This window comes from Phocoena sinus, chromosome 15 (genome assembly GCF_008692025.1).
Source record: "Phocoena sinus isolate mPhoSin1 chromosome 15, mPhoSin1.pri, whole genome shotgun sequence".
In the NCBI taxonomy this organism is placed as follows: Eukaryota; Metazoa; Chordata; class Mammalia; order Artiodactyla; family Phocoenidae; genus Phocoena; species Phocoena sinus.
The window spans coordinates 72,666,099-72,693,229 of NC_045777.1; the positions used below are offsets into that span (position 1 = coordinate 72,666,099).

At 56.1% G+C, this 27,131-nt stretch overlaps 2 protein-coding genes across 3 annotated transcripts; one reads left to right on the forward strand and one right to left on the reverse strand.

Moving 5' to 3' along the window:
- The first annotated feature begins 502 nt into the window (after window positions 1–502).
- Window positions 503–10,976, forward strand: KAT8 (lysine acetyltransferase 8). 2 transcript variants are annotated; one of them, XM_032605494.1, is made up of 11 exons: window positions 503–1,212; window positions 2,514–2,588; window positions 2,661–2,836; window positions 6,714–6,767; window positions 6,869–7,033; window positions 7,782–7,871; window positions 9,561–9,701; window positions 9,799–9,892; window positions 9,987–10,137; window positions 10,288–10,500; window positions 10,540–10,622. In XM_032605494.1, the coding sequence occupies exons 1-11, from the start codon at window positions 1,002–1,004 to the stop codon at window positions 10,541–10,543; spliced, it is 1,374 nt and encodes a 457-aa protein (XP_032461385.1). In that variant the 5' UTR covers window positions 503–1,001; the 3' UTR covers window positions 10,544–10,622. The 2 variants fall into 2 exon arrangements, with proteins under 2 accessions (XP_032461385.1, XP_032461384.1); XM_032605493.1 differs by lacking the exon at window positions 10,540–10,622 and adding an exon at window positions 10,767–10,976 and having other exon boundaries at window positions 507–1,212; window positions 10,288–10,442.
- Window positions 10,977–11,017: 41 nt separating this feature from the next.
- Window positions 11,018–26,238, reverse strand: PRSS36 (serine protease 36). The gene is made up of 21 exons (XM_032606132.1): window positions 26,202–26,238; window positions 25,866–25,901; window positions 25,643–25,678; window positions 25,256–25,418; window positions 24,533–24,813; window positions 24,072–24,238; window positions 22,163–22,412; window positions 21,923–22,052; window positions 21,321–21,577; window positions 21,068–21,234; window positions 20,431–20,668; window positions 20,177–20,318; window positions 19,637–19,902; window positions 19,438–19,559; window positions 18,900–19,173; window positions 14,931–15,098; window positions 14,640–14,657; window positions 12,901–13,063; window positions 12,349–12,620; window positions 12,092–12,258; window positions 11,018–11,960 (listed from the first exon to the last, which is right to left on the reverse strand). Exons 1-21 carry the CDS (start codon window positions 26,236–26,238, stop codon window positions 11,637–11,639), a joined length of 3,678 nt encoding a protein of 1,225 aa, XP_032462023.1. The 3' UTR covers window positions 11,018–11,636.
- Between the last annotated feature and the right edge of the window lie 893 nt (window positions 26,239–27,131).

Here is a 27,131-nt window from a genome sequence, read left to right on the forward strand (position 1 = left end):
TTCATTCCCCAAAAGCCAAGTTACTAGCACTTCCCACTACCATCCCTCACAAATACTTAGACATTTCCCGATCTATAACCTCATCCTTAGGGCTTGAGCATTACATCCCTCTTAGAATTGTTTCTAAGCCCAAATACCAAATTATAAATCAAAGATGATTAAGAGAGGCCAAAGGGAATGTTTGAGCACCTACCCTGTCTGGTATTGTGCAGTACACTTGTTTTGTATACATAAGAGATAAGTATATGGTTCAACCTTTTTACAGTTATATGACTTGTACAGTTTAACCTTTAACGACACTCTGGGAATGGACATACTTGTACAACTTCCCCAGTGAAGGGGCAGAACCCAGGATTCCTCACTCAATAAGCCCCAGATGCTCTCCATTATGTCCACTGCCTTTGGCTAGTTTCTGTTTAGGGGACCTGGTCCTTTCTTTACAAAGGCTTGATTCTGTGAGAGTGATTTATTGGCTGTCCTAGGACACACATCCGTCCTGCTTCCCCCACCCCAACTGTCCTTTTCCCACTCTCAACAAGGAAGGCAGTTTCTTCAGTCTTCACAGACGGGAGACCCGTATTTGGCAGGCGGAAGTGGGCGGCACGGGGATGGGTGCTAATCCCAAGTTCGTCGCCCCAAAGCCAGGCATCCAGGGAGGCTGCTTTGGCTCTGCCCCGGTCGAGTGGGGGCAGCGCCCCCGATCAGGCACCCGGACCTTTAAAAAGATCGAGCTGAGGCATCACATCAGGAAAGCCTTTTTCCTCTCTTCAACTCTAGGGTGCAGCCATAGTTCCAAACGAAAAACAACTCCAAGGCAACAGGCACAGTCCACGTCAATCTGGCCCAGCGCCGCGGAAACCGTCGCACGAGCCAATGAGCTCCTGCTACGTCACAGACCCCCCCTCCCCCCTCCAGCCGGCCGCGGCCTCCGCCACGAGTCGCTGACCCGGAGCTAAAGGCCCTGCGCGGCGCTGTATTCTGGCGTCACTTCCACTACAGCGATGGCGGCGCAGGGAGGAGCTGTGGCGATTGCGGCAGCGACTTCAGGGGTCGCGGGGGAGGGCGAACCCGGGCCCGGCGAGAATGTGGCGGTCGAGGGGACCTCCCCGTCCCCGGGCCGCGTCTCTCCGCCGACCCCGGCGCGTGGCGAGCCAGAAGTCACCGTGGAGATCGGAGAAACGTACCTGTGCCGGCGGCCGGATAGCACCTGGCGTGAGGGCGGGACCCAGGGCCAGGGGGCGGGGTTTAAGGGCGGGGGCGGGGCCTGAGGGAGGAGAACGCGGACTTTCGGACTTGCCCGGGCGCCGCCTACAGCCCCCTGCGAGTTGGGCGTTCGCCAAGTTCTTACTAATGTGTGTAGCGCTCCCAGTCCACTTCCTTGCCCAGTCTTAGGCTTCATTCCCTTTTCTTGTTAACATCCTTCCTCAATGGTCTCCCTTGTCTCTGTGACTCCCCCCTTCCATCCATCCCCTGCAGCCGCCAGCGGAGAGGACCTACCAGAACACAAAAGCGAGCTTCCCCTCCCTTCTATTGCTTTGCCTCATTTCCAAAATAAACCCCAAGTTCCTGAGAATGGCATTCATTTTTGTAACCTCTCTGTTTTCCAGCACCCTTAGTAAAGGCCATTGCCAGACCAGACCACACTGTGTGCTCTGAAGGCCATATGCCTTTTACCGCCTGTGCCCTCTGCTTGGAATGCCCTTTTTTCCCTTTCTCCTTGTTTAGCTGGCTAGCCCCAGTCATCCTTTTAGCATCATATCCCTTGTGATGCCATTCTTGACTCCCTTCAGGCAGATTGAGTCGTTCCCTTCTGTATGTTCCCTTTCTGTATGAAGAAATGCAACATTTTCTTCATACCTGAGCTATAGTATATGTACCATTATGTTGTCATTGACTATCTGTCTGTCTTCTATCAAAGTGGGAACTTCCGGAGGTCAGGACTGCTCGTGATCCATTATTGTATTCAGCAGCAACCAAGCACAGGGCCAGACACGCAGTGGTTGCCTTCCTCATTTATCCAATGGTCGGGTGTCTGTCATTGAAAGTTTTAGAGCCATTAATTCACCGTTTGAGGTGGGCACGGTTATCCTTATTTTACAGATGAAGGTGCTGAGGCTCAGAAAGCCAAAATAACTTGTTCAGTTAAATATAGCTAGGAAGTGGGGCCGTCTGATTCCACAGCTAGCCCTCATGACCCCTGAACAAATGAACGACTGAGTATAGTAAAAGAAACATTGAATTTGGAGCCAGACTTAAATTCAGTTAAGTATTTGCTCTTATTACTTTTCAAATAGGTGACCCTGGGTAAGCCTCAGTTTCCTCGTCTCTAAAATAAGAATAACAGCCCAATCTGGCCCACCTCAGACAGTGATTGAAGGGAGTGGCAGATGTGAACAGGTGAGGTTAGCGTACAATTGGCCACAGGATCTGGGAAACTGCTCCTCAGTGTGAAGGATCACTGTTGTTCCAGCCCTGTTTTCTTTCCTGGTGATCCTAGCCTTTTCCCTTCACAGATTCTGCTGAAGTGATCCAGTCTCGAGTGAACGATCAGGAGGGCCGAGAGGAATTCTATGTACACTATGTGGGCTGTGAGTGACGGGGTATCCAGGTCTGGGGGGGGTGGGGCGGAAGGGCAGCACCCTCATGGCCCATCCTCACAGTTAACCGGCGACTGGACGAATGGGTTGACAAGAACCGGCTGGCGTTGACCAAGACAGTGAAGGATGCCGTGCAGAAGAACTCAGAGAAGTACCTCAGCGAGCTGGCCGAGCAGCCTGAGCGAAAGATCACTCGCAACCAAAAGCGCAAGCATGATGAGATCAACCACGTGCAGAAGGTCCGGGCCCCTCCCCTTCCCCGGGGCCGCAGGAGGCTCAGCTGCCTCTGCTGACTCCCTTGGGTCCCAGTACCAAAACCACAGCAGCTCCCATTTCTTAAGCTCCTACAGTGTGTAGGGGACTCTTATCTATTTCTTCCCAGGTATTCTTCACAGATGAGAAAACTGAGGCTCAGAGAGGGTGAGAGCTTGGCTACAGTCTCGTGGCAAGGAAATGACACAGCTGGGACTGGAACTCAGGCCTCTTGCACCTTTCGTGCCCGCTCGTGGCTGTGCCACATTGACAGATGGACCTGAAGTCCAAAGGGGAGGAAGAGAATGAGTGATTTGGGGCACTTGCTATTACCAAGCATTGTGCTGAGTGTTGTGCCTGTATAAGCTTATCAGATCCTCCCTAACAACTCAACACCACAGGGATAATTAGTTTTTACTGAGGAAAACAGGAAGCAGGCTGAGAGAGGTTAAGTAACATGCCCAAGATCACACAGCTAATAAAAGGGTGGGTTGAGATTAGAGTAATAATGGCAAACATTTATAGGCTTGTGAACCACAGTATTAGGCTAAGTATTTTAGTATATGACCTCACTGAAGTTTCACAGCAACTCTGTGAGGTAAGCATTATATCCCCAGTTTACAAGGGAGGCACAGGTAGTTTTAGGAATCCAGTTAGGAATTAGATTGGCCAACTAGATTGTCCTACTTTGGGGCACAAGCTCTTTGAAACATGCCAGAAATTCCTGCCACTTTATTCCAAAACTTGGGTTCTTTTCACGAAGCTAGCCTGCCCTGGGGGGTTTCTATCCTCCCACTCTGAATCTTAGTTTCTGGATTTGTGAGATGGGCTGTGCACACAAGAGGAGGATTTATGGAGCTCTCAAGGTGCCCAGACGTTCATTATTTTCAACCAGTGCCAGTCCATCCTTCTGAGTGCTCGTCCTGGGCTTAGCAGCAATGGTTTGCAAACTGTGGGGCTGTTAGTAGATTGCCAAATTAGTTCAGTGGGTTGTGACCATGTAAATTTCAAAAAAAAAAAAAAAGGAAGAACTAGGACAAGGTAGAAAGTACCATAGTGCATTGCAGTTTATTAAAGGTAAGTATTGTTTTAAGAAGCTTCTATCTCACGTACAAATATATATATATGTATATACACAAACTTGCCAGTTGGTTTACAGTGCTGTGATAAAAAAAAATTGAAATACCTGAATTAGAAAGATCTCTCACTGGGAATTCCCTGGCGGTCCGATGGTTAGGACTCGGCACTTTCACTGTCATCACCCGGGTTCAGTCCCTGGTCAGGAACTAAGATCCTGCAAGCCATGTGGCGTGGCCAAAGAAAAAGATCTCTCACCATCTAAGGCAGCACGGTCCAAATGAATGTCCTGTGATAAATGGAAATGTTCTGCCTCTGTGCTGTCCGAAACAGTAGCCACTACCCACGTGTGGATCTTGAGCACTTGAAATGGGTTTCGTGTGAGTAGGAACTAAATTTTTTTTTTTTTTTTTTTTTTTTTTGCGGTATGCGGGCCTCTCACTGCTGTGGCCTCTCCCGTCGCGGAGCACAGGCTCCGGACGCGCAGGCTCAGCAGCCATGGCTCACGGGCCCAGCCGCTCCGCGGCATGCGGGATCTTCCCGGACCGGGGAACGAACCCGCGTCCCCTGCATCGGCAGGCGGACTCTCAACCGCTGCGCCACCAGGGAAGCCCGGAACTAAATTTTTTAATTTTATTAAAAGATTTTTTTTTTTGGCTGTGCTGCACGGCATGTGGGATCTTAGTTCCCTAACCAGGGATCGAACCCGTGTCCCCTGCATTGAAAAGCGGATTCTTTACCACTGGACCACCAGGGAAGTCCCAAGAATTAAGTTTTATCTGAATGTAATGAACTTAAATTTAGGTGGCCACTTGTGGCTAGTGACTACTTTACCGGACAGCTCAGATCTCAGGTTTTCTCAGCTCCCCAGCCGGGTTGCACTGGCGCATTAAGTCGCAAAGATGCACCTGTAAGCTGGCAGGCAGCAGGGTGGTTGACAGTGGGCCAGTGGGGCTAAAATCAAAGAACGAGCAACAGCGAGTTAACGATCAGCAAGGTTCTCCAGAGCCTAATTAATGTTTAATTCTAAATAAACTGCAGCATTTACGGAAAGTAGTGTTTTTGTAATTCTTTAATGCATTTACAGAGGAGAATTGTGTTGTATGAGTTGGGAAATGTGTTTTAAAGAGGCACGTGAGGAGGAAAATCATCCTTCCCTCATCTTTGCAGGGGTTAGGTGTGGAGTTGGACAGGCGAGGGGCCCATGCCCAGCTGTCCTGGGTGCCAGTTCTGTGAGCTTACCTCTCTGTGCCTCAGTTTCCTCTTCCGTGCAGTGGAGAGAGTGAGGATTCCCATCTCAGGCTTGTTCTGAGTAATGCCTACGACGTAAGTGCTTAGTACTTGGAATAAATGGCAGCTGGCTAGTCCCCAAGGGCCAGTGGCTTCGCCTCTCCCTGCCTGTTTACTTCTCTGTAAAACATAAGTAAGAACATTGTATCTCAGCGTTGCCAAAAGGGTTAAATGAGGCCATCCAGGCAAAGTGCTTTGTGGAAGGGGTTCTGGGTAAAAGACTGGCTCCTTCTCCCTTCTGAACTACAGGGCAAGGCTGCCATCTACTCTGGTGTAGGTCATAGGCCTAACTGCGTCCACTGTCAGGCTGGACTTGGTTCCTCCTTCAGCATCTGGCCTAGGAACAAGATGGGCTGTGAGTGCCACCTGACTTGTAGTCCCTGCCTTCCAAAGACTTGGAAAATGGGGGAAACCAAGAAGGGGGAGTCGGAGGGTACTGTTGTTGACCACTGAATTCCTGACTTGGGAACGGATGTATTCTGCATCGGAAGAATGCAGTCAGGCCTCCTGGAGGATTGTTGACCACACCTTCCCAGGGTGCTGGGCCTTGAAGGACAGGGAGAGCACGGCAAAAACAATTACACGTGATCACTCGCCAAGCTCTGCCTCATCATGCACTTGCCTGGCTCGTGCTCGGTGCCAGGCTGAGTAAGCATTTTCTGGCAGCCGTAGGAGAGGGAAGGACATTCAGGGTGGAGGGAACTGCATGTGCAAAAGCATGGAGGCCAGCAACAGGAGTGTTGATAGCAGAGCAGATCTGAGGGGACTGAGACTGGGGGCTGGGAATTTACAGAGGCCTCGTCAACTATCCAGACCTGAGACGGTGGCAGTGGCTATTTGGTGTGGGACAGAGGAACCGGTTCCAGAGATGACAAGGAGGTAGCGCCAACAGGACGTGGCCATTATTCGGATGCCAGGCTGAGAGAGGAGGAGGAGTCTTGAGAGCTGGCCTCTTATTGGTCTGGGGTAGTTGGACTGAAGGTGATCCTAGTGAGATGGGGAACCCAGGAGGATGACCAGGTTTGCAGGGAGGAAAGGTTGAGTTCCTTTCTGGACACCTAGAGCCTGATGTGCCTGTGGGAGGGGCCTCCGGGAGCAGTCCCATGGGCAGGAAAGAGGTCCAGGCACACCGGAGTGTCCGCACCAGTTCCTGCTGTGGAAGCGGAAGACCAGGCCCATTATGTCATCTGTCTCACAACAACTGTGGCAGAGCTGGATTGACCGCGTTGTACAGCTGAAGCTCTTACCAGCCCAAGAACTGGAACCAGGCCTCCTGATCCTAGCCCTGTTCATCAGGCAAAAGGTCCAAACTTGGGCATCAGGAGTGTCTGGGATGTATGGGTGGGTGGGCAGATGGGAGAGGAACTTGGACCAGTCGGCTCCGAAACCAGGTGAAACAGGTTTGCTAGACAGGCGGGAAGTGCTGGGTTCTGGGATGGGAGGCATGGCCTGACCTCCACTTCTGTTCACCTGTGTCCACTGCTCTTTCTCACTCAGACCTATGCAGAGATGGACCCCACAACAGCAGCCTTGGAGAAGGAACATGAGGCGGTAAGTAGGGGAGTGGGTCCTAACTGGGGGTACCCCTTCCCTACAGCATCCCTTGCCCCGACCGAGCCACCCCCTGCCCTTCACTCCCACCTCGCCCACAGATCACCAAGGTGAAGTACGTGGACAAGATCCACATCGGGAACTACGAAATCGACGCCTGGTACTTCTCCCCGTTCCCTGAAGACTATGGGAAACAGCCCAAACTCTGGCTCTGCGAGTACTGCCTCAAGTACATGAAATACGAAAAGAGCTACCGCTTCCACTTGGTGAGGCTGGGCCGGGCCGGGCCTGGTGAATGTGGTGGTGGGCATAGAGGCTGAGGGCCGGCTGAGGCAGCGGCACTAGGCAAGGTCCAGAGCAGTTGAGTCCAAGGAAAAGCTGCCCCGGCTGGAGAGACCTGGATTCCAGGCCTGACTCTGCCTTTGCTGGAGTGACCCTGGCCAACTTGCTGACCCTCCCCAGACCCCAGTTTCCTCTTCTGTGGAATGGGGACCTTCTGGGGTCCCTTGCCCTCAGCACATGTTTATCAAGGCCAGTCCAGAGCCAGGTTCCCCTGTGGAAAAGAGGAAGTAAGCACAGCTCCGAGCCGTGGGACCGTGAGGTGCGGACAGACAGGAAGCTTTAATCCGCATGCAGGACCTGCTGGGGCAGGGCAGTGGCGTGTTTCCCACAGGGTAGAGACACTGAGGCAAATGTATGTGGTTTGGGAAATGCCCTTGTCCTGGGTGCCGGCCCTCCAGAGTCCTCCAGAGCCAGGCTGAGCTGGACTTAAAACCGTCTCGCTGTGTGATGCTTGAGCCAGTTACTGTGCCTCGGTTTCTCCATCGGTAGAATAGCACCCGTCTCCTCAGATGGTTGGGAGTATTACTCGATGTAGGTACAGGGTGGGGCCCGGGGTCTCCAGGTGAAGAGAAGCAGAGGCCTGCTGCAGGCCATACAGGGCGGGATGGGGCACCTAGCGGGGAGCCTTGGGGCCTCATGCCTGTGCCTCCCCCTGCCCGTCCCCACCCCCAGGGCCAGTGCCAGTGGCGGCAGCCCCCGGGGAAGGAGATCTACCGCAAAAGCAACATCTCTGTGTACGAGGTGGACGGCAAAGACCACAAGGTGAGCCCCGGGGGGAGGCACTGTGACAGGTGGGGGGGACACGCTGGGCACCTCCCGACGATCTCACGATCTCACCGGCGCCAAAGGGTAGAGGCCGGCCTCAGTGTGCGAAGAGGACTGCGGGCTGGTGCTCAGCCTGGCACTCGGCCTGAGGTTGGTGCATAGTCAACTCGTGGCCCTGTGGTGCCAGCCTCGAGTTCTGGGTTTCCCTTCTCTCCCTGAGGCCTTGCCTTCTGATGGGGTGGCTTGGGGTGGCTTAGGTTCAGGCGATTTGGGACCCAGAGTGGAGACTGTCTTGCCTCAGGCTGTTCTTAAAAACTGCTTTCTCTTTCTGCCTGAAGAAAAGGTGTTTGTTTTTCCTGGGTGTGAACTGCTGTGTGTGAGGTTTCCTGCTGGGAGAGCTCTGTGGCCCAGACCGCTAAGTTCCTTGTTCCTGAAGGACTTCATTGAGGCATTGCGGCAGGGTGGGGCCTTTGGGGCCTGCTTTGCTGTGTTGAGAACTTGACCCTTGCCTGGTCAGTCTGGGAAGGTCTCCTGGGGAAGTCCAGTGGAGTGTAAGACGCAGAGGCCTGGCGTCTGAGTGGCTCCTGGCTTCAAATCGCCCCGTCACTTCCTAGCTGACCTTGGACAAGTTACTTAAGGTCCTTTGTTCCTGTTTCCTCATCTTTAAGACAGGAGTCATGCTAATAGTTAACTAACAGCTTTGTTAGTGGAGTAAATGAGACAGCAAAGTCAAGTACTTAGCACAGTCCCTGGCATCGAATAGGGTTTAGTAAACATGGGCCTCTGTCAGCCTTATGATAAGTAGCTTGTGAAATCTTAGCCCCACCAGAGCCCCCTGCTCTGCCCTCCTGAGCATGAATGGGGCTGGGAGCGGCAGGAGGGGCCCCAGCAGGAGACCTGGGTGTTCTTCCCAGTTCTGCCTTCTCCAGCTTTGGGTCCTCAGGCAAGCACCCCCCTCTGCCGCCCCCCAGAGCCTCCGTTGCCTCCTAAGCAAAATGGGTCTAGCAGCGCTGGGTTCACACAATTGTTGAATCCAACGAGGGTGGATGTAAAAGGTGTCCTTGATCTCTGCCATGAAGCCAACCTCCAGGTCCCACTGGCCCTCCTGGCATTGGTCTCTGTCCCGGTGTGGCTGAATGGGCAGACAGCTCAGGCTGCAGTCAGGCTCGAGGGTCGTCCATTCAGCAGACATTTACCAAGCTCTCAGCTTCACGCTTAGCCTTGAGCTAGGTGCTGAGGACACAGCTGTGAACAGTCAGAACTCATATAGCAGGTTGAATCCTGCTCTAGTGCTCACCAGCCATGGGACCTTGAGCGAGCCACTGTCTCCTCTGAGCTTGTTTCCTGACCTGAAACAGAAGAGTTCGTGTCTGTGAAGATTGAGCTCCTCTTCAGCGCTCAGAAGCGGTAGCCGTGATTGGTCCAGCTCTGCCGTTACCTCCTTGAGTGCTCATAGCTCTCTGATTTTCAGTTTCCCCATCCATCAGAACGTGACTCTAAGACTCCTTCCAATTCTAAACATGACTGTTCTGGTGAGGATCCCACTTCTCACCGTGCTGGCACTGGCTGCTGTCTGGAGTCTGGCACTTGCAGGGCAGGGTGGCAGCTCCTGCCCAGGCCTCCATGGGGCGAGGCGGAGGAGTTACGCCTGCTCCCTGAGCCTGCTTCCACCTCGCGACCCCTCAGATTTACTGTCAGAACCTGTGTCTGCTGGCCAAGCTTTTCCTGGACCACAAGACATTGTACTTCGACGTGGAGCCATTCGTCTTTTACATTTTGACCGAGGTGGACAGGCAGGGAGCCCACATCGTCGGCTATTTCTCAAAGGTGCTGGGTTGGGAAGCCCGGGTTGAGGGAGAGGGGGAGAATGAACCTGAAGCAGGGGCTGAGCCTCCGCAAAGGTCCTGACCACCCACCCCTACAGGAAAAGGAGTCACCAGATGGGAACAACGTGGCCTGCATCCTGACCCTGCCCCCCTACCAGCGCCGTGGCTATGGAAAGTTCCTCATTGCTTTCAGTGAGTGGTTCCCGGCCTGTCCAGGAAAGGCAGCTGTGGTGAGGGGTGCCAGGGCAGGGTGGGTCCTCAGTTTCCTCATTTCCACTGTTGCCAGGTTATGAGCTGTCCAAGCTGGAGAGCACAGTAGGCTCCCCTGAGAAGCCACTGTCTGACCTGGGCAAGCTCAGCTACCGCAGCTACTGGTCCTGGGTCCTTCTGGAGATCCTGCGAGACTTCCGGGGCACACTGTCCATCAAGGACCTTAGGTAAGGGAGGCACCTGGAACCCTCAAGAGGGAAGGACTCTCCTAAGATTGGCTGTGATGCTGTCAAACTGTCTCCTTGTCCCCTTTTGCTGTCCCAGCCAAATCCCACAAGGGAGCTCTCTCCAGCATCTGCTCTAATCCCTTTCTGCAGCCAGATGACGAGCATCACCCAGAATGACATCATCAGCACCCTCCAGTCCCTCAACATGGTCAAGTACTGGAAGGGCCAGCATGTGATCTGTGTCACACCCAAGCTGGTGGAAGAACACCTCAAAAGTGCCCAGTATAAGAAACCACCCATAACAGGTGGGTGGAGTCTGCCCAGGGTGTGTGTGTGTGTGTGTGTGTGTGTGTGTGTGTGTGTGTGTGTGTGTGTGTGTGTGTGTGTGTGTGTGTGTGGAGGGTAGATGTAAGGACTGCCGTGAGCCAAGGCCTCTGTTTTGCTGTCATCGGATCCCCAACCAGTCTGACCAGCTCCCAGGACCGAAGCCTGGGGCAGCCCCCTCCCCAGGACCCAGTCTGCCCCTGTTCTCACCTCGAGGTGAAACCTGGTCTGGGCCCAGGGCAGAGCAGCCACTGCGGCCGGGCCCGGAGGCCCAGTCTTGCCTCTCATGCCTCTTCTCCCCACAGTGGACTCTGTCTGCCTCAAGTGGGCACCCCCCAAGCACAAGCAAGTCAAACTCTCCAAGAAGTGAGTGTCCTGTGCCTGTGCCCCTGCTGCTGGACCCGTGCCTCCTTGCACCCCAGCCTGTAAATATGTACAGACCTGTTTCGTCATTTTTTTAATAAAGTAAGTTCTGCCAGTGGCTCTGGACTTTGGAGGTGGGAGGGAGAGGCCCAGAGCGGATGGGCGTCATTTCACGTCACACACACACGGCCAGTTGTGCTCAGAACATTTTACTCCATCTCGCTCCGTCTAACCCCACACACCAGGTGCAAGTCGGGGCCCAGTTCCGGTGGGGGCTCAGTCCTCCGGAGTCCAGGAGTCGGGGCTCAGGGGGGCGTGGCAGCCAGTGAGGCAAGAGTGGGGCCTTTTCTGTCCTTGAAAGCATGCTGCCCAGAGGCAGCCCCAGCCCAGAAAACAGTGAGAGGGTGAAATGATGGGGCTCATCAGGCAGAGCAGGTGAGGTGCTACAGCCAGCCTTTCAGCAGCAGGCATCTGGGCGTCTTCTAGAAACAGGTGGGGAGCCGGGGCCCACTTTCATAGCCGAGGGTCCTTGGGGGCTCCATAGGAGCCCAACCGATAGGCTTGTGGACAGCAGACGGAGGTGACCAGAGTTTCTAGCCAGTAGACTCCTAGGCAGTAAACTCCTGTGGTGGAGGTTACAGTCCCAAAGAGCAACCCAGAAGAGTGGGCTCAAAGGTCAGGATGGTGCTTTGAACTCCCACAGGGTCCTGGGAGGAAGGAGTGGCTCAAAGTCAGGCATCCTGGGAGCAGGCGTGTGCCCTTGGGTGTGATGTGGAGGTCCCGGAAGCAAGTCAGCTCCCAGGGTGAGTAGCTCAGTGGTCGTGCTGTGGGCGGAGGAGGCCCAGGGTCAGGCCTAGTGGCAGCAGAAGGAGGGGTCCCACCAAGCCTGGGGCTGGGGCAGGGTTGAAGGCCCCGTAGTTGCTGCAGAGGTTGCCATCAGGCTGGGACTCCTGGATCTGGGGCACCACCTGAGGCTGGAGCTCTGCCACTTTGTGGTGAATCCAGGAGGCATAGCTGGAGGTCAGAGTATACACACCGGGCCTGTTGGGGGCCCCACAGGCATCACCCCAGCTTACGATGCCTGCCAGGTACCAGCGGCCCCCCACTGGGCAGGAGAGTGGGCCTCCAGAGTCACCCTGAGGAGAAAATCCACACAGCAGCTGTCAGGACCAGCCCCCAGGCCTCCAACCATCCGTGCCAGCCCCATTGAGCCCTCATCTCCCAAGACACGCCTGTCTCATCTTTTCCCCGGACCCCCCGCGTGTACCTGGCAGGCGTCCTTGCCCCCTTTCACATAGCCGGCACACACCATGTCCTGCTGGATAAAGTGGGGCTCCTCGGGCTTGGCGTTGATATTGTACAGGCAGTTACAGGTCTCGCGACTGATCAGTGGCACCTCAAGTTGCTGCAGCGTCTTGGGGGCCTGGAGGCTCACTGCGGGGGCAAAAGATGCTTACCCAGGGCCTCCTACCCTGCGTCGGCTCCCTCCGTGCCCCTAGACATCAGCGCCCACCTCGCCCTCACCTGAGGGGGCCACGTGGCCCCATCCCGTGACAGTGCACTGGAGACCATTGGGGAAGGAGGCGTTGGCTGCGGGGAGGCAGATGGGCCGGATGTAGCGAGAGAAGTTGACAGGGCGGTTGAGCTGGAGGAGCGCGATGTCACCCATGGAGCCCTCCTGGAGGTAGCTGGGGTGGGAAATGACCTGCGCCACCGTGTGGACCTTGGTGTCAGAGCTGTAGTAGTTCAGCTTGTGGGCCCCCAGCTTTACGTCGTAGTCCTCTGTGCGGTGCTCCCTGCAGGCAGAGGGGCGAAGGCTGGGACCCGAGAGACCGGGATCCCTGTTGCCTTGTGGCATCCAACCTCAGTTCCTGACCTTTCAGAGTCCACCTTGCATCCTAGTTTTATCCTGTGACCTGTGACCTCTGGCCTTCACTCCTGACGGATCCTTACAGACTTTATTGATATCCCTAGATACAACCCAAGAACCTCCAACCTCTGACCCACACTGATCCTTGAACTTTGACCTCCAGCCCACTTTTGACTTCCCCGCCCTGCCCCCTACCCAGCTGGTACCTTGGGAAGCAGTGAGCAGCCGACAGCACCCACTGCTCAGACAGGAGAGAGCCGCCACACACGTGGGCGCCGTTGTAGCTGATGCTGACCTGCCAGGGCCACTGGCCGTGGGCTGAATCGCTACCACCTGTGATACGTGCTTGGGGGACCACGCCGCAGGAGGCTGCCCAGGGAGGAAAGGAAGGGAGGGGGTCAGGTCCTCAGGGTCCCCCAAACCACATCCTCGACCCTGCCACTCCCGACATAGCCCAGGAGGTCTGGTTTGGAGCTTCGGGAGTGAGTTCACAGAAACCAGCCACCCTGTGTCCCCATCCCATGGCTCACCAGTCACGGTCAGTTCTGCCCGCCCCCGCGCCTAATTAAGGTCTCATCCAGCTTCTGTCTTCACCGGCCTTCCTGCCTTCCATCTGCTCCACTCCTTACAAATCTGGCCAGGTCATACCCCCGTTTAAATCCTTCCCTGGCCCGCACTGCCTTTACGAGAGACTCCAGACCTTCCATGGCACAGCCATCCCTCTGGACACCCTGTCACAGCGGGCCACACACTTGTTCACCTCCAGACCTTGGCTTATTTAGGTCCCTCTGCCTAGAATACCTTTCCTCATCCCTACTTCGCTCAGCAAACTGCTATTTGCCTATGGAGATGGTTCAAATTCTCGGTCCCTCTGTAGCCTGCCCTGAGCCTGCTGGCTGAGTGAGGCGACGCTTCGGAGCTCTCGAGGTCCGTGCTTCCCAGACGTGGCTGTTCCGCATTATGACGGTGTCTGCTTCAACCAGCCAACCTGGGCGTTCTCTAGGGGCAGGGACGAGGGCAGATCCCTATGTCCCCAGCACCCAGCACAGGGCTGGGCACACGGATGGAGTCGTGGATGTGTGTTGAACAAACGAACGGAGGCCGCTGTTTGGAGCAGGACCCAAGTGCCCTTCACAAAGTCACCTGCTCAGAAGCAGGGAAAACCACCCAGTGAGGCTCCTCCCCCTCTCCTTGTAAAAAGGACAATAGAGACCAGCAGTTCAAGCAATTTCAGGCCCCAAAGGGGCTTTCACTTCCTTAATCTTCCAGACTCTTCATTGCAGCCCCTGGAGACTGACAGAATCAACTTCATTTTTTTAAAAAAATTTTTGTTTTTGGCCGCACTGTATGGCATGCGGGACCTTAGTTCCGTGACCAGGGATCGAACCGTGCTCCCTGCATTGCAAGCACAGAGTCTGAACCACTGGACCACCAGGAATTCCCAGAATCAACTTCATTTTATTTTATTTTTGCCGCACCGCACGGCCTGTGGGATCCTAGTTCCCCAACCCGGGGGCCCTCGGCAGTGAAAGTGCGGAGTCCCAACCAGTGGACCCCAAGGGAACTCCCTCAACTTCATTTCAGAGGTGAGGGAACTGGCATTCGAGACACAGCCAGTACATGGTGAAGCCGGGATTGCCAAGGAGACGGATCCTTGGTTTGTTTCCCTCAAAACAACCCACGTTTGGAGTCAGACCTGGGTTTAAATCCCAGCTCTGCCACTTACTGGCTGTGTGCCGTCGGGCAAGTTACTTCTCTGCCCCTCAATTTCTTAATCCGAAGAACGAGGGCTGTAATCCTCGCCTCCCAGAGCTATTGGGGGACCTAAATAAGACAACAGGAGTGAAAGAGACGGCCTTGCAGAGAGGGTCAGGCACTCAAATGCCCCAGGGAAATCTGAACCCGTGGCCCCTCCCCCTCCCCCCACTTCCCCGGCGAGCCTCACCTTCAGCCCCAACGGCTCCTGGAGGGAAAGAGAAAGAGGGAGGGGTAAGCGGGGAAGTCTCAAGTGCCCAGACGCCCCCTTACCTCCTGCTTCTCCAGAGGGCTGCCCCCCCCACAGGAAGCCAAAGCTGAGGGGAGAGGCCAAGAGCCAGGGAGGCTGAAGCTGGGGGTTCTTGAGCCCAGAATAAGGATGTGCCCCAGAAAAGGGTTATACCCTCGGCCCCGGTGCACTGCCGGCCGCCCCCTCCCCCCCCTCCCCCGTGCTCCACACTCCCCACCCCCACACACTCACCCATCTCATTCCGGAATAATCCAAGCAAAAGCAGAGTGGCCAGAGCCTCCAGCCACCTAGGCCCCAGGCCTGCCCTCTGGGCCATGACCCAGGACCAGGGGCCCTGGGAAGACACCAGGCACCCAAAGGAAGGGACCTCAGGCTGGGGTTCAAAGGCAAGATCCAGGTGTCAGAACCAGAGGGAAGCGGGAGCAGGTGTCCAAGGTGGCTTCGAAGGCAGGCAGCGGGCACAGAGTAAACGCCAGGGTCTCCGCAGCCGGCAGTGAGGACGAATCTCCAGCCCGGCCTGGGTACACAGTAGATCTTCCTTCTGAAGTGGCAGCTCCTGGGAAAGGGCACCTACCTGCCGGTCCCTCCCCTGGCCCCGCCCTCCCTGATCAGCTCAGCCAGCCTCTCTTGTTGCCAAAGTCCTGAGTCCTCTCAGACACCGTGTGTGTGTGTGTGTGTGTGTGTGTGTGTGTGTGTGTGTGTGTGTGTGTGTGTGTGTGTGTGTGTGTGTCGAGGGGGGTGGGGGGGTTGGGTTGAGTCCTGAGTCCTCTCAGATCCCTAGGCTGTGTGTGGGGGGGGGGGTTGGGCTGAGCAGCCCCAGGCAGGGCTGGAAACCCGGATGGCTGGATTCCTGACCCAGCGGCTCTCGGTCCCAGGTCTTTCAGGTCTCCATGACCAGTTATGCCCCCAGGGCCCGGCCCGGCCTGTGTTACTGTGGGGGCCATAGCTGCTTCTCCCTCCGTTCTGCCTGAGGCCTGGCATCTGAGCCCGGGACAGCCAGGTCTGCCCCCGGGGCTGGGGCCTCTTCAGGTCCTTCTGTGGAGCCTGCAGCCTCATCTTCGTGGTGAGGTGTGGTGAGCGTGTCTGGTGGTGCTAATCATTCCACAAATACTTACTGAGCGCCTAATATGTTCCAGGCACAGGAGACAAAGTGGACACTGTCCCTGCCTTCCCTGAGCTCATGGTGAACTTGGGGTGACAGACTTGAATCATATAATGACACAAACAATTACGGAATAATTTCAAGCTACGAACTGTGATGGAGAAAGAAGAATGCAGGCTCTGGGAGCCACTTACAGGAGCCTGACCTAGGCTGGAATCAAGAAGGGCTCCTCAAGGAGGTGCCTTTAGAACTGAGACCTAAAGGGATTATGAAAAGCTGTTAACAAGGCAAAGATGGAGAAGGGTGGTCCAGGTGAATCGTCCTCAGAAGGAGGGCGCAGGTGACCTAGGTTCAGGGAAAGGAGGCCCATGTGCCTGGGTTGGGGGTCAGGAGCCTCCTCTGTGAGTGTATGAATCTGGGCAATTGGGAAAGTGTGTTGGCTTCAAGCTGTAGAAATACAGAGCCCCACTTGTCCACCTACCTTCCATAAGACTAGGTGTCTGGACCTCTGAGCCAGGACTTCAGGGCCTAGGCTGGAGGGCAGGGAATTCCTGTAATGGGAAAGGGGACAAAACCGACTCGGGGGACTTCCCTGGTGGTGCAGTGGTTAAGAATCCACCTGCCAATGCAGGAGACACGGGCTCGAGCCCTGGTCCGGGAAGATCCCATGTGCCGCAGAGCAACTAAGCCCGTGCGCCACAACTACTGTGCCCGCACTCTACAGCCCGTGAGCCACACTACTGAGCCTGTGCTCTAGAGTCCGCAAACCACAACTACTGAAGCCCGCGCCTAGAGCCCGTGCTCTACAACAAGAGAAGCACCGCAATGAGTAACCCGCGCACCGCAATGAAGAGTAGTCCCCGCTCAATGCAATTAGAGAAAACCCGCGCGCAGCAACGAAGACCCAACGCAGCCATAAATAAATTAAGTAAATAAATTTATTAAAAAAAAAAAAGACTGACTCGGGAAGGGGTCTAAGCTGGGGTGGAGGGGGAAGACCCTGGACACTGTGGGTGGGTTTGGGTAGAGGACAGGGTATATTAAATGTTTGTGGGGGATGACATACGAGTGACTGACGGTATGGGTGATCTTGGGTGGCTTCGGCCTGCAGCGGCTTGAAGCAAGATTTCCGTTCTCTGGCCAGAGACGGAAGTCAGGCCGTGGCAGTGAGAGCGCTGAACCCTAGCCACTAGACCACCAGAGGACCAGTGGCCAGTGACAAGGCCCTGTCCCGTCAGCTGTGTAGAAATGAATTTCCACAAAGAGATGGAAAGTAGTGAAACAAGTAAAGTGTTTATTAGGAGGAAAAAGGGTACGCGTGGATAGACACACAGGTGGACTCAGAGAGAGAGTCGCGCGCTTGTGGGTAGTTTGAATCACTTATATGGGGCATTTCTTCCAGGTTTCCTTTGGCCAGTCATCTTGCTTTCTCTGCCTCTGAGTCCGTACTTGGTTTACCTTAGGGTCCTCCCACGTGTGTGTGAGCAACTCTTAGCCAAGATGGATTCTAGCAAAGAGATCTATGGATAGGTTGGCATCACTTACTGTGGGGTAGCACCCCCTCCTTTTTGACCTCTGAGGAGCCTTTCTGCGCATGTAGAGTCGGGAAGGTCTCCTTGACCTCGAGAATGAGAAATACATGGTCTCTTATCTGGGTGGGGCTTAGCTCCTCCTCCTCTTCATCTTGGAGTATCTGCCCAGAGGGGACAAACACCAGCTACTCAGCCTGGGGCCCGTCTATCTCCTGCCTCATGGAGAGCAGGTAGGGGTGTATGTCCCTGTGGAGATATAGATGCAGAATATTCTCTCCCTGGCTGTCCAGTGGCTAGGACTGTGTGTTCCACTGCAGGGGGCAGGGGTTCGATCCATGGTCAGGGAACTAAGATCCTGCATGCCATGCAGTGCGGCCAAAGAAAAAAAAACCAAAACGATTAGCCAGGGCCTTTAAGAACCTCTGCCCATCTTCTCAATCTCCCAAGAACTTCCAGCTTCCCTGTAAGGTCCCCCCTCCCCAACCTTCTGCCTACTCAACTCAGAGATGGTGACCCCAGCCCAGAGGTGACTCCTCTGCCACCCTCAGCGGCTGGTTTCCACCCCAAGCACCCCTCCTGCCCCGGATGGGTCTCCCTTTGCCCTTATTCTTTGCTAGAACCTCCTCTATGACTTGTTCCTGATCCCCAGTCCATGTGTTCCCCACCACGTTGGGAGCACTTCATGGGCTTGTCAAGGCCCGAGCTGTGCCGGGACTTAGCAATTAGCAGGGAACGTGGTTGAATGAATGCAGGGAGGTGCACTGGTAAGTGGGGGTGGGCGGAGGTAGTGAGATGTACATACAGGGGACTCTTGATGGGGCCCAAACCCTGGGGGCACTGGGCAGGATGTGGTGGACCCTTGAACCGTACAAGTGTCATGTGTGTGTACTGGGGACACTGGAGGTGAACACTCTGGGGCACCATTCATCAGGGTATGTGTACGGGGGAGGCTCCGTGCAGGTACAGGATATGGCAGACAGACCCTGGATCCCCAGACTCCTGGACCCTTCCTCTGACCCTCACCCTCAGTCCTTCTTGCTCTGGGGGGAGGGGCAGCAGGGTCCAGGAGAGCTAGGGCTGAGGTGTCCGGCAGGTGTGTGCTGGGGATGCTGATTCCACTGGGGAGGTAACACACACCCAGCTGGCCACTCGACCTCCCCCGCCCTGGGGCAGGAATGAGGGACAGATGCCACATTATCAGGGATACATTTTCTGGGAGCCCAAGGCCTGACTCACAGAGGCCCAGGAGGGAGAGGCCCGCTCCCTGGGGCTTCCCCCGTCCCTCAGCCTGCCCCCAGCAATGCCACAAAGCCACGCATGTCTCTGTTTACACCTTTGTGGTCCACTGGCTCCCCCTGCCCTCAAGCATGCCAGGGCCCAAAAAAGCTGGGCACTGAGGCCCAATTGTCTGAAGCCTGAAGCCGCTGCAGTCTAGGTGGGTGGGGCGCTCAGGAGGTTCTGGGTAAGGGAACAGAGCCGGTTGGGCCACATTCCAGCCCCACCAGGTAGGAAGTAGAGGGCTGGAGGGGGTGGGGGAGGTGGCCCAGGGACCCAGGCCCCCTCAGCCCTGGATCAGGAGGGTCAGTAGCAGCAGGAAGAGAGCAGCTCGAGGGGAACCTGAGGCCCTGGCCATGTCAGGGGGACAGAGGTCGCCGCCTTCTGGGAGCCAGTGGGGGAAGCCACTGGGGTGCAGGAAATGCGCCTCCCCCACTGTCTGGGAGATCCAGGTCTCTTCGGGTCCGATGGCGGCAAATAGGTCCCTGCTGCCTCGAATAGCCATGCCCACGAGGACCCAAGAGCCTTCCTCAGTCTGGCACAGGAGCGGAGGTGCTGAGGTCACCTGCAGCATCAGAGCCAAGACCAAAAGGGTCTCTTACCCTTTCCTCCTGGTCCCCTGCACCTTCTAGGGCCCAGCCACAAAGCACAGCTTGCCTCCGTCCTCAGGCATCTTGGCCCCTGGTCCCTCTCAAGGTTCAGCCAGGAAGCACTGCTTCTTCCTATCTGAGACCCAGCACCCAAGAATTCCAACCCTGCCCTCTCCCTGGTGTCCAGCTGCCCAGCACTGCCTCTCCCCTGCCTGGACCAGGATACCCAGGCTCCGTACCTCACACCTGTCCTCCTGCCCCTCTGCATACAGGACACAGAGAGTTCCAGGGGGCAGAATGCCCTGATAGAGGCAGTGACAGAGTCGTGGTGTCAAGATGGAGACAGCAGCAGCCACAGGGACTAGAGAGAGGAAGGAAGTTTGTCCCAGGGATTCTGGTGTCCAGCCACTTCTCACCCCCAGGACCCAGGGCTCTCACCTCGGTCCTGGGGGTCCTTCCAGCCCAGCACCCAGCAGCTGGCCCCCAGGGGAGTACCCCCTGGGTGAAGGCAGATGGGCAAGGCTGATGGGGAGGGCTCCACCCGGGAGCTCAGCTCCAGGAGGGCCAGGGGGGGCCGAAGTCCCAGGTGCCGGGGCAGGCGGATGCTGATGACCAGCCGGGATACCTGGTGACTCTGTGGGAGGGGGCTGGCCCCAGCCCGGCCCAGGTACACTTCAATATAAGGCACTGTTGTAGAGCCCAGCCTGTTGGAACAAGGTCCAGTGTCATTTCCTGTTCCCCTCATTGCTGATAAAGTCCTTCCCAGTCCAGGGGAAAGGGTGGAATGAATCTCCAGGGTCATTCCACTAACTCCTTCATTCATTATTCCTCCTTCCAAATCTCTCTTTGTCTCAAAACACGTCGCAGCAATTACCCTGTGCTATAAAAGCCCTAAAGGGAGAACAAACCTCTATTGAAAGAGTCCTTTGGCCCATCTTCCAATTTTTCCCTCTTGCCAGGGAGATGGGTGAGACCCACCTGAGGATACAGTGAGTGGCTGCCAGGACCCAGCCTGGGGCCACGAGGATCCCAGTGCAGACTCGCTCTCCAGCTACATGCACCTCTGCCAGCCAGGGCCACAGGCCCCCCGTCAGAGCCGGCTCTGGCCGCAGTCCACAGGCTAGGGAGAGGAGGCGACTCCCTCAGTGGGGGCCCAACAGCTGAACCCCAAAGCCCCTACCATGGATCTAAGCACTCCCAGGAGCCCCTAAGCCCCAAAGGCACCTCCTCACCGCCATGCTCTGTGTGAGGGGGACAAGTTTGTGTCTCAGTCTCCTCCCCCTCAGGGCCCCAGTCCCAGGCCAACTGGTCCTCCAGGTAGGCTCCCCGAGTCACATGGCTGATCCATGGGCCGTGGGTCTGCAGCGGATAGAAGGCTCTGGGACGCAGGCAGTCGCTGGGTAAGTCTCTGATTCCAGCCAGGAACCAGGTCCCCTCTTCCCGGCATAGAAGGCTCCAATGAGAGTAGTTCTGCAGCGAGAGTGTGTGTGTTACCAGCCTCTAGGTGTGTGCCAGTTGATGAGGGGATGCCAAAGTCCTGGGGCTTTCCTAGACTCCACACTCTCGCGTACTCGGACATAACAAATCCCACCTCCTCCAAGCCAGGCTCCAACACAAATCTGTGTAATAAGTCGGCCCTCACTTTAGGTTTCTCTTTAAACCTAGAGGTAGAGAAAAGTCCCGGCGGGTCTCGGGGCCCCTCCCCAAAGTCCTTCTGGGCCAAGCTTCGCCCCTAGCGCGTTGGGCCCCGCCTTAACCCCGCCTCCGTCCCCAGATCTCGGAGCCCAGTTCCTGTCTCTCTCAGGCCCCGCCCCCAGTCTGCCCCTCTCTCCTACTTAGACCCATGGGCCCCTCCCCCCCGCCGCTCACCCAGCAGCGGCCCGCCACCTCCTCCTCCTCCTGGTAGGCGGGGCAGATAGCTAGAGGCGGCTCTCCCGGCGGCGGCACTGACTCCCCCTGGCGGCCGTACAGGCAATGACACCACCAGACGCCCAACAGCTCCGCCTCAAGCAGCGAACCGGCTCCGGGCACTGGTTCTGGAAGAGAAAGGGAGGAGGCCTACGCTGCGGTGGTGTCCGGCCCCGGCTCCGCCCCGCCCTGCCCGAGCCGGGTCCCTGCTCACCCGTGTGGCCCCAGCGAGCCAGGCGGCAGCGGCTCCCGGGCAGGAAATAGTGTTCTGGGTGGGGTAGGCACACTGGCCGCGGGGCCACGCTCAGGTTCACGGGCGCGCGCAGCTGCAGCAGCGCCAGGTTCGAGGCGTCGTCCCACGAGGCGTTCTCGTGCGGCACGAGGCGTGCCACCCGCTCCGCGCGCGGGCGCGAGGGCAGCATCACGCGCCAGTTGTCCAGGTCGCGGGGTGGGAGGTCTGAGCTGATGCGGCTGCGGGATGGGGAGACTGGGGACGTGGGCTGGATCCCGCATGCTCACGTCTAAACCTCCACCCGTGGCTTAGACTCTGGATCTCCAGGCAGGATTCTGCATCCCGGACCTGAGACCTGTGCACTCAGACACCCCCCACCCCAATCCTGGGTCGAATTCGTATTACCCCTCTATTCGCCCCAGAGAGACTAGGACCCGGATTTTTGAGCTGGATCATACACCTCCCAATGGCACCCCACTCCCCTACCCCTATCCTACCCAGGGGAAGGGCTGGGCCAGTTAGATAGTGTCTCAGACTGATGGGGGAAGGGGCAAGAATCTGCCTGAGACTGGGTTTTCACTCACCCTGGAAAGCAGCTGGCAGGTGCCAAGACCCAGCTTTCAGACACCAGTGCCCCATAGCAGGGTCTGGATCCTGGGACCAACACCTGGGCTTCCCAGGGCCAGGCCCCTGGCCTTGGGGCCTTCCCGCACTCTGAGGGGTGAGAGGCCTGAGTGAGGGGGCTTCCTGAACCCCAGGCAATTTCCACCTGAACTCAAATCTCCCAGATCTAGCTGACATCCAGGTGTCCTGCACCCCCTCACCTGGCAGGGCGATGGTACAGTTCTCATCCGTGGGCTCGGGGAGACCTGACTGGAGCTCCGGGGACTGGGTGGGAAAGGCAGGGCCAGGCTCTGAGCCCAACACCTGTTCCCTTATCCATGCCTCATAGGGAGCCACAGCAGTGAAGACTCCGGGGCGGTTCCTCCGTCCACAGCCAAAGCCAAAGCTGGTGATTCCCGCCTGGAACCATCGGCCACCTTCCTTGCAGACCAGGGGCCCCCCAGAGTCTCCCTGATGATAGATGACTTAGTGTCATGGGATCAGCCCAGAGACCCACCAGCTTATACCGGACCACCTCGCAAAGGTTCTACACCTCTTCTGGTTGGCCCTACATACAGCCACCTTCTCCTAGAAACATTTGTTGGCTGTGCCTTGTCCTCTGTAATCCCTACAACTCTAAACAGAAGAAAGCCTTGTAAAGTAGAAAGGCTGATGAGCAGTCAAAGCCAGGAGCACCAAGCTAACGCATTAAAGGCCATGCCAGAGAGGCCTGCAGGTCTCACTCAGAGCCAATGATTCTTGTTCAATAAATAGTTCAAACAAACCCTGTCTTTGATTTCTAAGTTGTTAGAATTCCTTGTTAAATTGTTAAAGTAAATCAGAGATGCCAGCATTCAGGAGGAAAAGGCTGTTGGAAATAGGCTATTAGAAAAGCAGCAAGAAGGGACAGTTTGAAGGCAAGTAAGGAGGAAGAACTACAAGGAACAGACACTAAAACAAGGGTTCTGGGGCCATTTAATGCTGGGGCATTGTCCCTAAGATATCACTATATCCCAGGTTAGGCACCTCTGTGACCCCAGGAGGGTTACAAAGAAGGTGCAGAATCATCTAGAATTGTGCTGTCCAATATGGTAGACACTAGCCCCATGTGGCTATTTGAATTAATTAAAATTAAATAAAATTAAAATTCAATTCCTTGATCACACTAGCCACCTTTCAAATGTGCAATAGCCAGTGTGGCTAGTGACTGTCACATCAGACAGTGCAGATAGAAAAGATTTCCATCATCATAGGAAATTTTATTCGACAGCACTGGTCTAGAGGAAGTTGAATTGTTGGCAGTCCTGTTCAAGAAGGCAGGGATTATGTCCCTAGATCCTGGAACTTCGTAACTGGGAAGGACCCTGAAAACCATCTAGCCTGAATCCCCATCACCACCATGCATGCTTGAGTGCCCTCAAAGCTCTGTGCCATTGCGGGAACATTTCTGGGGAAAATGGTTAAAATATATCATGTTTTGGCCTTCAGCAGGTTATCTGGAAAATTCCCTTCTGTGAAGGATTAATTCATTTTAAAAAATAACTATTTGTTGAGTATCTACTAAGTGATAGGTGCTGTGCTATAGGCTAGGATATGGGATAATAATATAATGATAATAATAATAGTAATAATAGTAGCTAATACTTATTTAGCTCTTACTAAGGACCAGGCACTGTTCTAAATGTTTTTTACATGTACCAATTCATTTAGTTATCATAATGATTAATAAATCATATGATGATTTATTTAATCATCATAACCTCCAGACAAGTAACACTATCATCCCCATCTTCCAGATGAGAAAATCTGCACAGAGAGAGCTCAAATAACTTGGCCAAGGCTATACAGCTAATAAGTGGTGGCACTGAGCTTCTAACCAGGATAACACTCCAGAGTCTGGCATGTGACCACTGCGCTACACTGCCATCGATAACAGTGCCCATTTGCTGAGCCCCAAGTTCTGTCCATTTGTAATCTTCACATCAATCCCATCCACTGGCAATCTTGCCCTCTTTTTGCAGATGAGGTTCAGAAATATGAGCGAGATGGGATTTGTCTATTAATCATACTGCTTCCTACTGGTGAGGGCTCTGCCTGGCCCTTCAGGCAGGTGCAGGGGCCTCCCCTCACCTGGCAGGTGTCCCTGCGGCCCTCTGGGTAGCCAGCACACAGCATCCCTGGCAATAGCTGGAAAGTGAGATTGAAGGGACCAGGCCGGCTGTAGAGACACTGACAGGCAGCTTCTCCCAGCACCCTTAGCTCCACTTCTTGTAGCACCCAGGGGAGAGGCAGGGGGTCTGTGGGCAGAACCAGAGAAGAAATGCTGTGAGTCAGGAATGCAGTCCCCTGTTCCCCAGGCCTCAGCTCGGTCCCCTCCAGCTGCCTCCTGGACATCTTTGTCTCTGCGCCCACCACATCCCAAACCAATGTCCCCTCCCACTCCTCTCCGTTCTTCTTCCTACAGCCTCATCTCAGGAACGGCCCCATCAAGCGTCCAGTGCGGGCTGCCCTGGGGACCCACCTGGTAGCCTCCACCTCGCCAATAACCCACCTCCTGAGACGCCCCCACCCCCCACCCCCGCCCCACTCACCGGCCTCCTGGACGTCCCCCCAGCCCGTGGCCCAGCAGGCGGTGCCGTGAGCGAAGCGGTGCGAGGCGCGGGGCAGGCAGACGGGCCGCACGGTGGGGCCCAGCCTGGCGGGAGAGGCCAGGCGCAGCAGGGCCACGTCGGCACCACTTTCCACGCCGCTGTAGTTGTCCGGCACCAGGATGGCGGCCACCGCGCGGACGTGCGCGCCGTCCAGGGGTCCGTCCTGGGAGTGCACGCCCAGCACTACAGACCACTCGGCCGCGGGCTCCAAGGTCCCATTCCTGCGCCAAGGCCAAGGCCGGGGTGGGGTTAGGTGGACCGCATGGAGGGGGCAGGCCTCTTGGGGCTGGGGGCTTGGAACCAGGGAGAAGGGGGCGGTCAGCGGGAAGCCAGGAGGGGCGGAATCCGATCCAGATTCGGGGCTGGGGCGATCGAGGTTGAGACAGACTCCTGAAAGGGGGAGGAGCGGTTGCGATTTGGAGGTGCTTGATGGGGGGCTTTGGAAAGTTGGAATTCAGACGCGGATATTTGGTGGAGTGGTGGGCGGAGTCTGCTGGCGGCCTCACCACACTCCGAACCTGGATACCCCGCAGAGCACTTAGCTTCAGGAGGGCGGGGAGGCGGGGGTAGCTGGGCTTCAATTTAGCCTTGAGTCCGCGGGACCCAGCTGCGGGGCGGGCTTGGCTTTTGAAAGAAAGGGGCTGGACGTGGGCGAATACTCACGTCACGAAACAGTGAGCGGCCGAGAGGACCCAGGAGGGGGCGATGAGGGAGCCCCCGCAGATGTGGCCCCCGCCCTGATGCAGGCTCACCTGCCACGGCCAGGTGCCCGGCTGCGAGTCTGAGCCCCCCATGATTCGGGCAGAGGGCTCAGGGCGACCGCAGTCTGCAATGGGATACCGTGGAGGTCATCACCTGCCCCTGTCCCCGCCAGAGGCCCAGGTGACTCAGGGCAAAGCCCCACCCCACAATCCACTTCAGTTTGCCCCCGAACAGGGAACAAAGAGAACCTGGGCACTTCTAAGTTTCTGATCATTTCCACCTCCCTCATCGCTTAGCCTGCTTTAACCTCCTTTAAGATCTGGGGACCAGCCCCCCACCCTTCCTTACCCAGATCTTCAGGTTCTTTTTGGGTAGGACTGAGAGCTGGGAGTCACAGGGTAAAAAGAGGAAGATATTGGTGACATCCAGCCCTTGACAGCGCCCAGCTGCCATCTTCCTACTTTCCTCTTCCCCAATTCCCTGCCCTCTCAGCCGCCCTGCCAGCACCCATGCTACCTCTCCCATCTTTTCTGCCTCTGTGGGTGATATTCACCTAGTCCAGCTGCCTTACCTGAGTCCTGGAAGGCTCCTGGGATGGGGCTTATGGCTGGAAAGATGGAGGCAGGAAGAAGCTGGAGACCTATTCTCACAACACGCCCTCCCTGACCCCCTCCCCGCAAACTTTACAGGTACTCCAACCCCCCATGGCACCCAGGCCTCCTTTCCTCCTCCTCTCATATGCTATTCCTTCCCCTCCCGACACCTCACTCCCACCTTCGCTGATGTCCTCCTCCCCTGCCTCCTCTGACACCCCACTCCCGAGGCAGACCCCTGGAGTCCTGCTTTCCAGCTCCCCAGATGTTAGAAGCCAGGCCCCTTACAACCATGCCCTGTCCCCTGAGGTTACCAAGGATGGCAAGTGGGAGAAGCAGGTGCTGGGACATGGTACATTTGAGTCAGCTGGAGGCACAGAGATGGGTGAAGATCTGCTCCCTGCCACAGCTCTGTCTGCCTAGGCAGCCCGTGACTCCTGATGGTCCCAGGGACAGCCCCACCCTCCCTGGCTGGAGCCCATCTCTGGGAATCTGAGTGGATCTGGGGCTAGAAGGAGGAAGTAGGGAGCCTGAAGTCCCCACCCAGAGCCCTGTGCGCGTCTCAGGTCTCTAGAGGCCCGGTGTGGGTGTTGGGGGCAGGTGTCCTCGCTCCAGGACACTTACTGGGTGGGAGAACCCGCAAAGGCGGAAGGAGAGGACAGCCAGGGGCTGGGAGGCCAAAGTTCTGGGTCCTTGGTGAGGCAGGGCTGCAGGTCAGCAGTGGCCCTTGGGACAGAGAAAGTGGCCCCTCAGTGGCGTGACTCACCTGAGACTTCATCTCTCTTTGGGGTGTGGCTACCCCAATGGCTTGGCCTTTTCTTCTCACACAGCTCTGGTTACTGGAGTCGCTGGCCAGGTCTGGGACGGGAGCCCTAGGGAATTCGATCCCATCCCAACAAAAGGATCACAGATTCCGGCAGGTTGGGCAAGACATAGGATTCTGGGAGGGGGCTGGGCAGGCTGGTAAGGCCGAGAAAGACTCCACCCTTCTTTGTGTTAGCGTAAGTACTCTCAGGTGTTTTGCCACTTACTCTGTGTGACCTTAGGAAAGTCACTCAACCCATCAGTATATTCAGTAGGACTCTACTTAAGAAATATGGTGCCTCGAAGAGGAATTGAGGAGAGTTTAGTGAAGGAACTATTGACAGAGGTGTAGGCAGGGAACAGGGAAACCGACAGGGATGGTGAAGCACCCGGGGGCTAGCAGTAACAGAGAGCCCTGCCTGAAGAGACAAAGAGAGGGA

Coding starts and splice junctions, on each gene's coding strand:
- KAT8 (XM_032605493.1), top strand. CDS start 1,002: ATGGCGGCGCAGGGAGGAGCTGTGGCGATTGCGGCAGCGACTTCAGGG. Junction 1,213..2,513: donor GCGGCCGGATAGCACCTGGC/GTGAGGGCGGGA, acceptor TTCCCTTCACAG/ATTCTGCTGAAGTGATCCAG. Junction 2,837..6,713: donor AGATCAACCACGTGCAGAAG/GTCCGGGCCCCT, acceptor TTTCTCACTCAG/ACCTATGCAGAGATGGACCC.
- PRSS36 (XM_032606132.1), bottom strand. CDS start 26,238: ATGTCCCAGCACCTGCTTCTCCCACTTGCCATCCTTG. Junction 24,239..24,532: donor GGGGGACGTCCAGGAGGCCG/GTGAGTGGGGCG, acceptor TTCTGCCCACAG/ACCCCCTGCCTCTCCCCTGG. Junction 12,621..12,900: donor GCTGCTCACTGCTTCCCAAG/GTACCAGCTGGG, acceptor CTCTGCCTGCAG/GGAGCACCGCACAGAGGACT.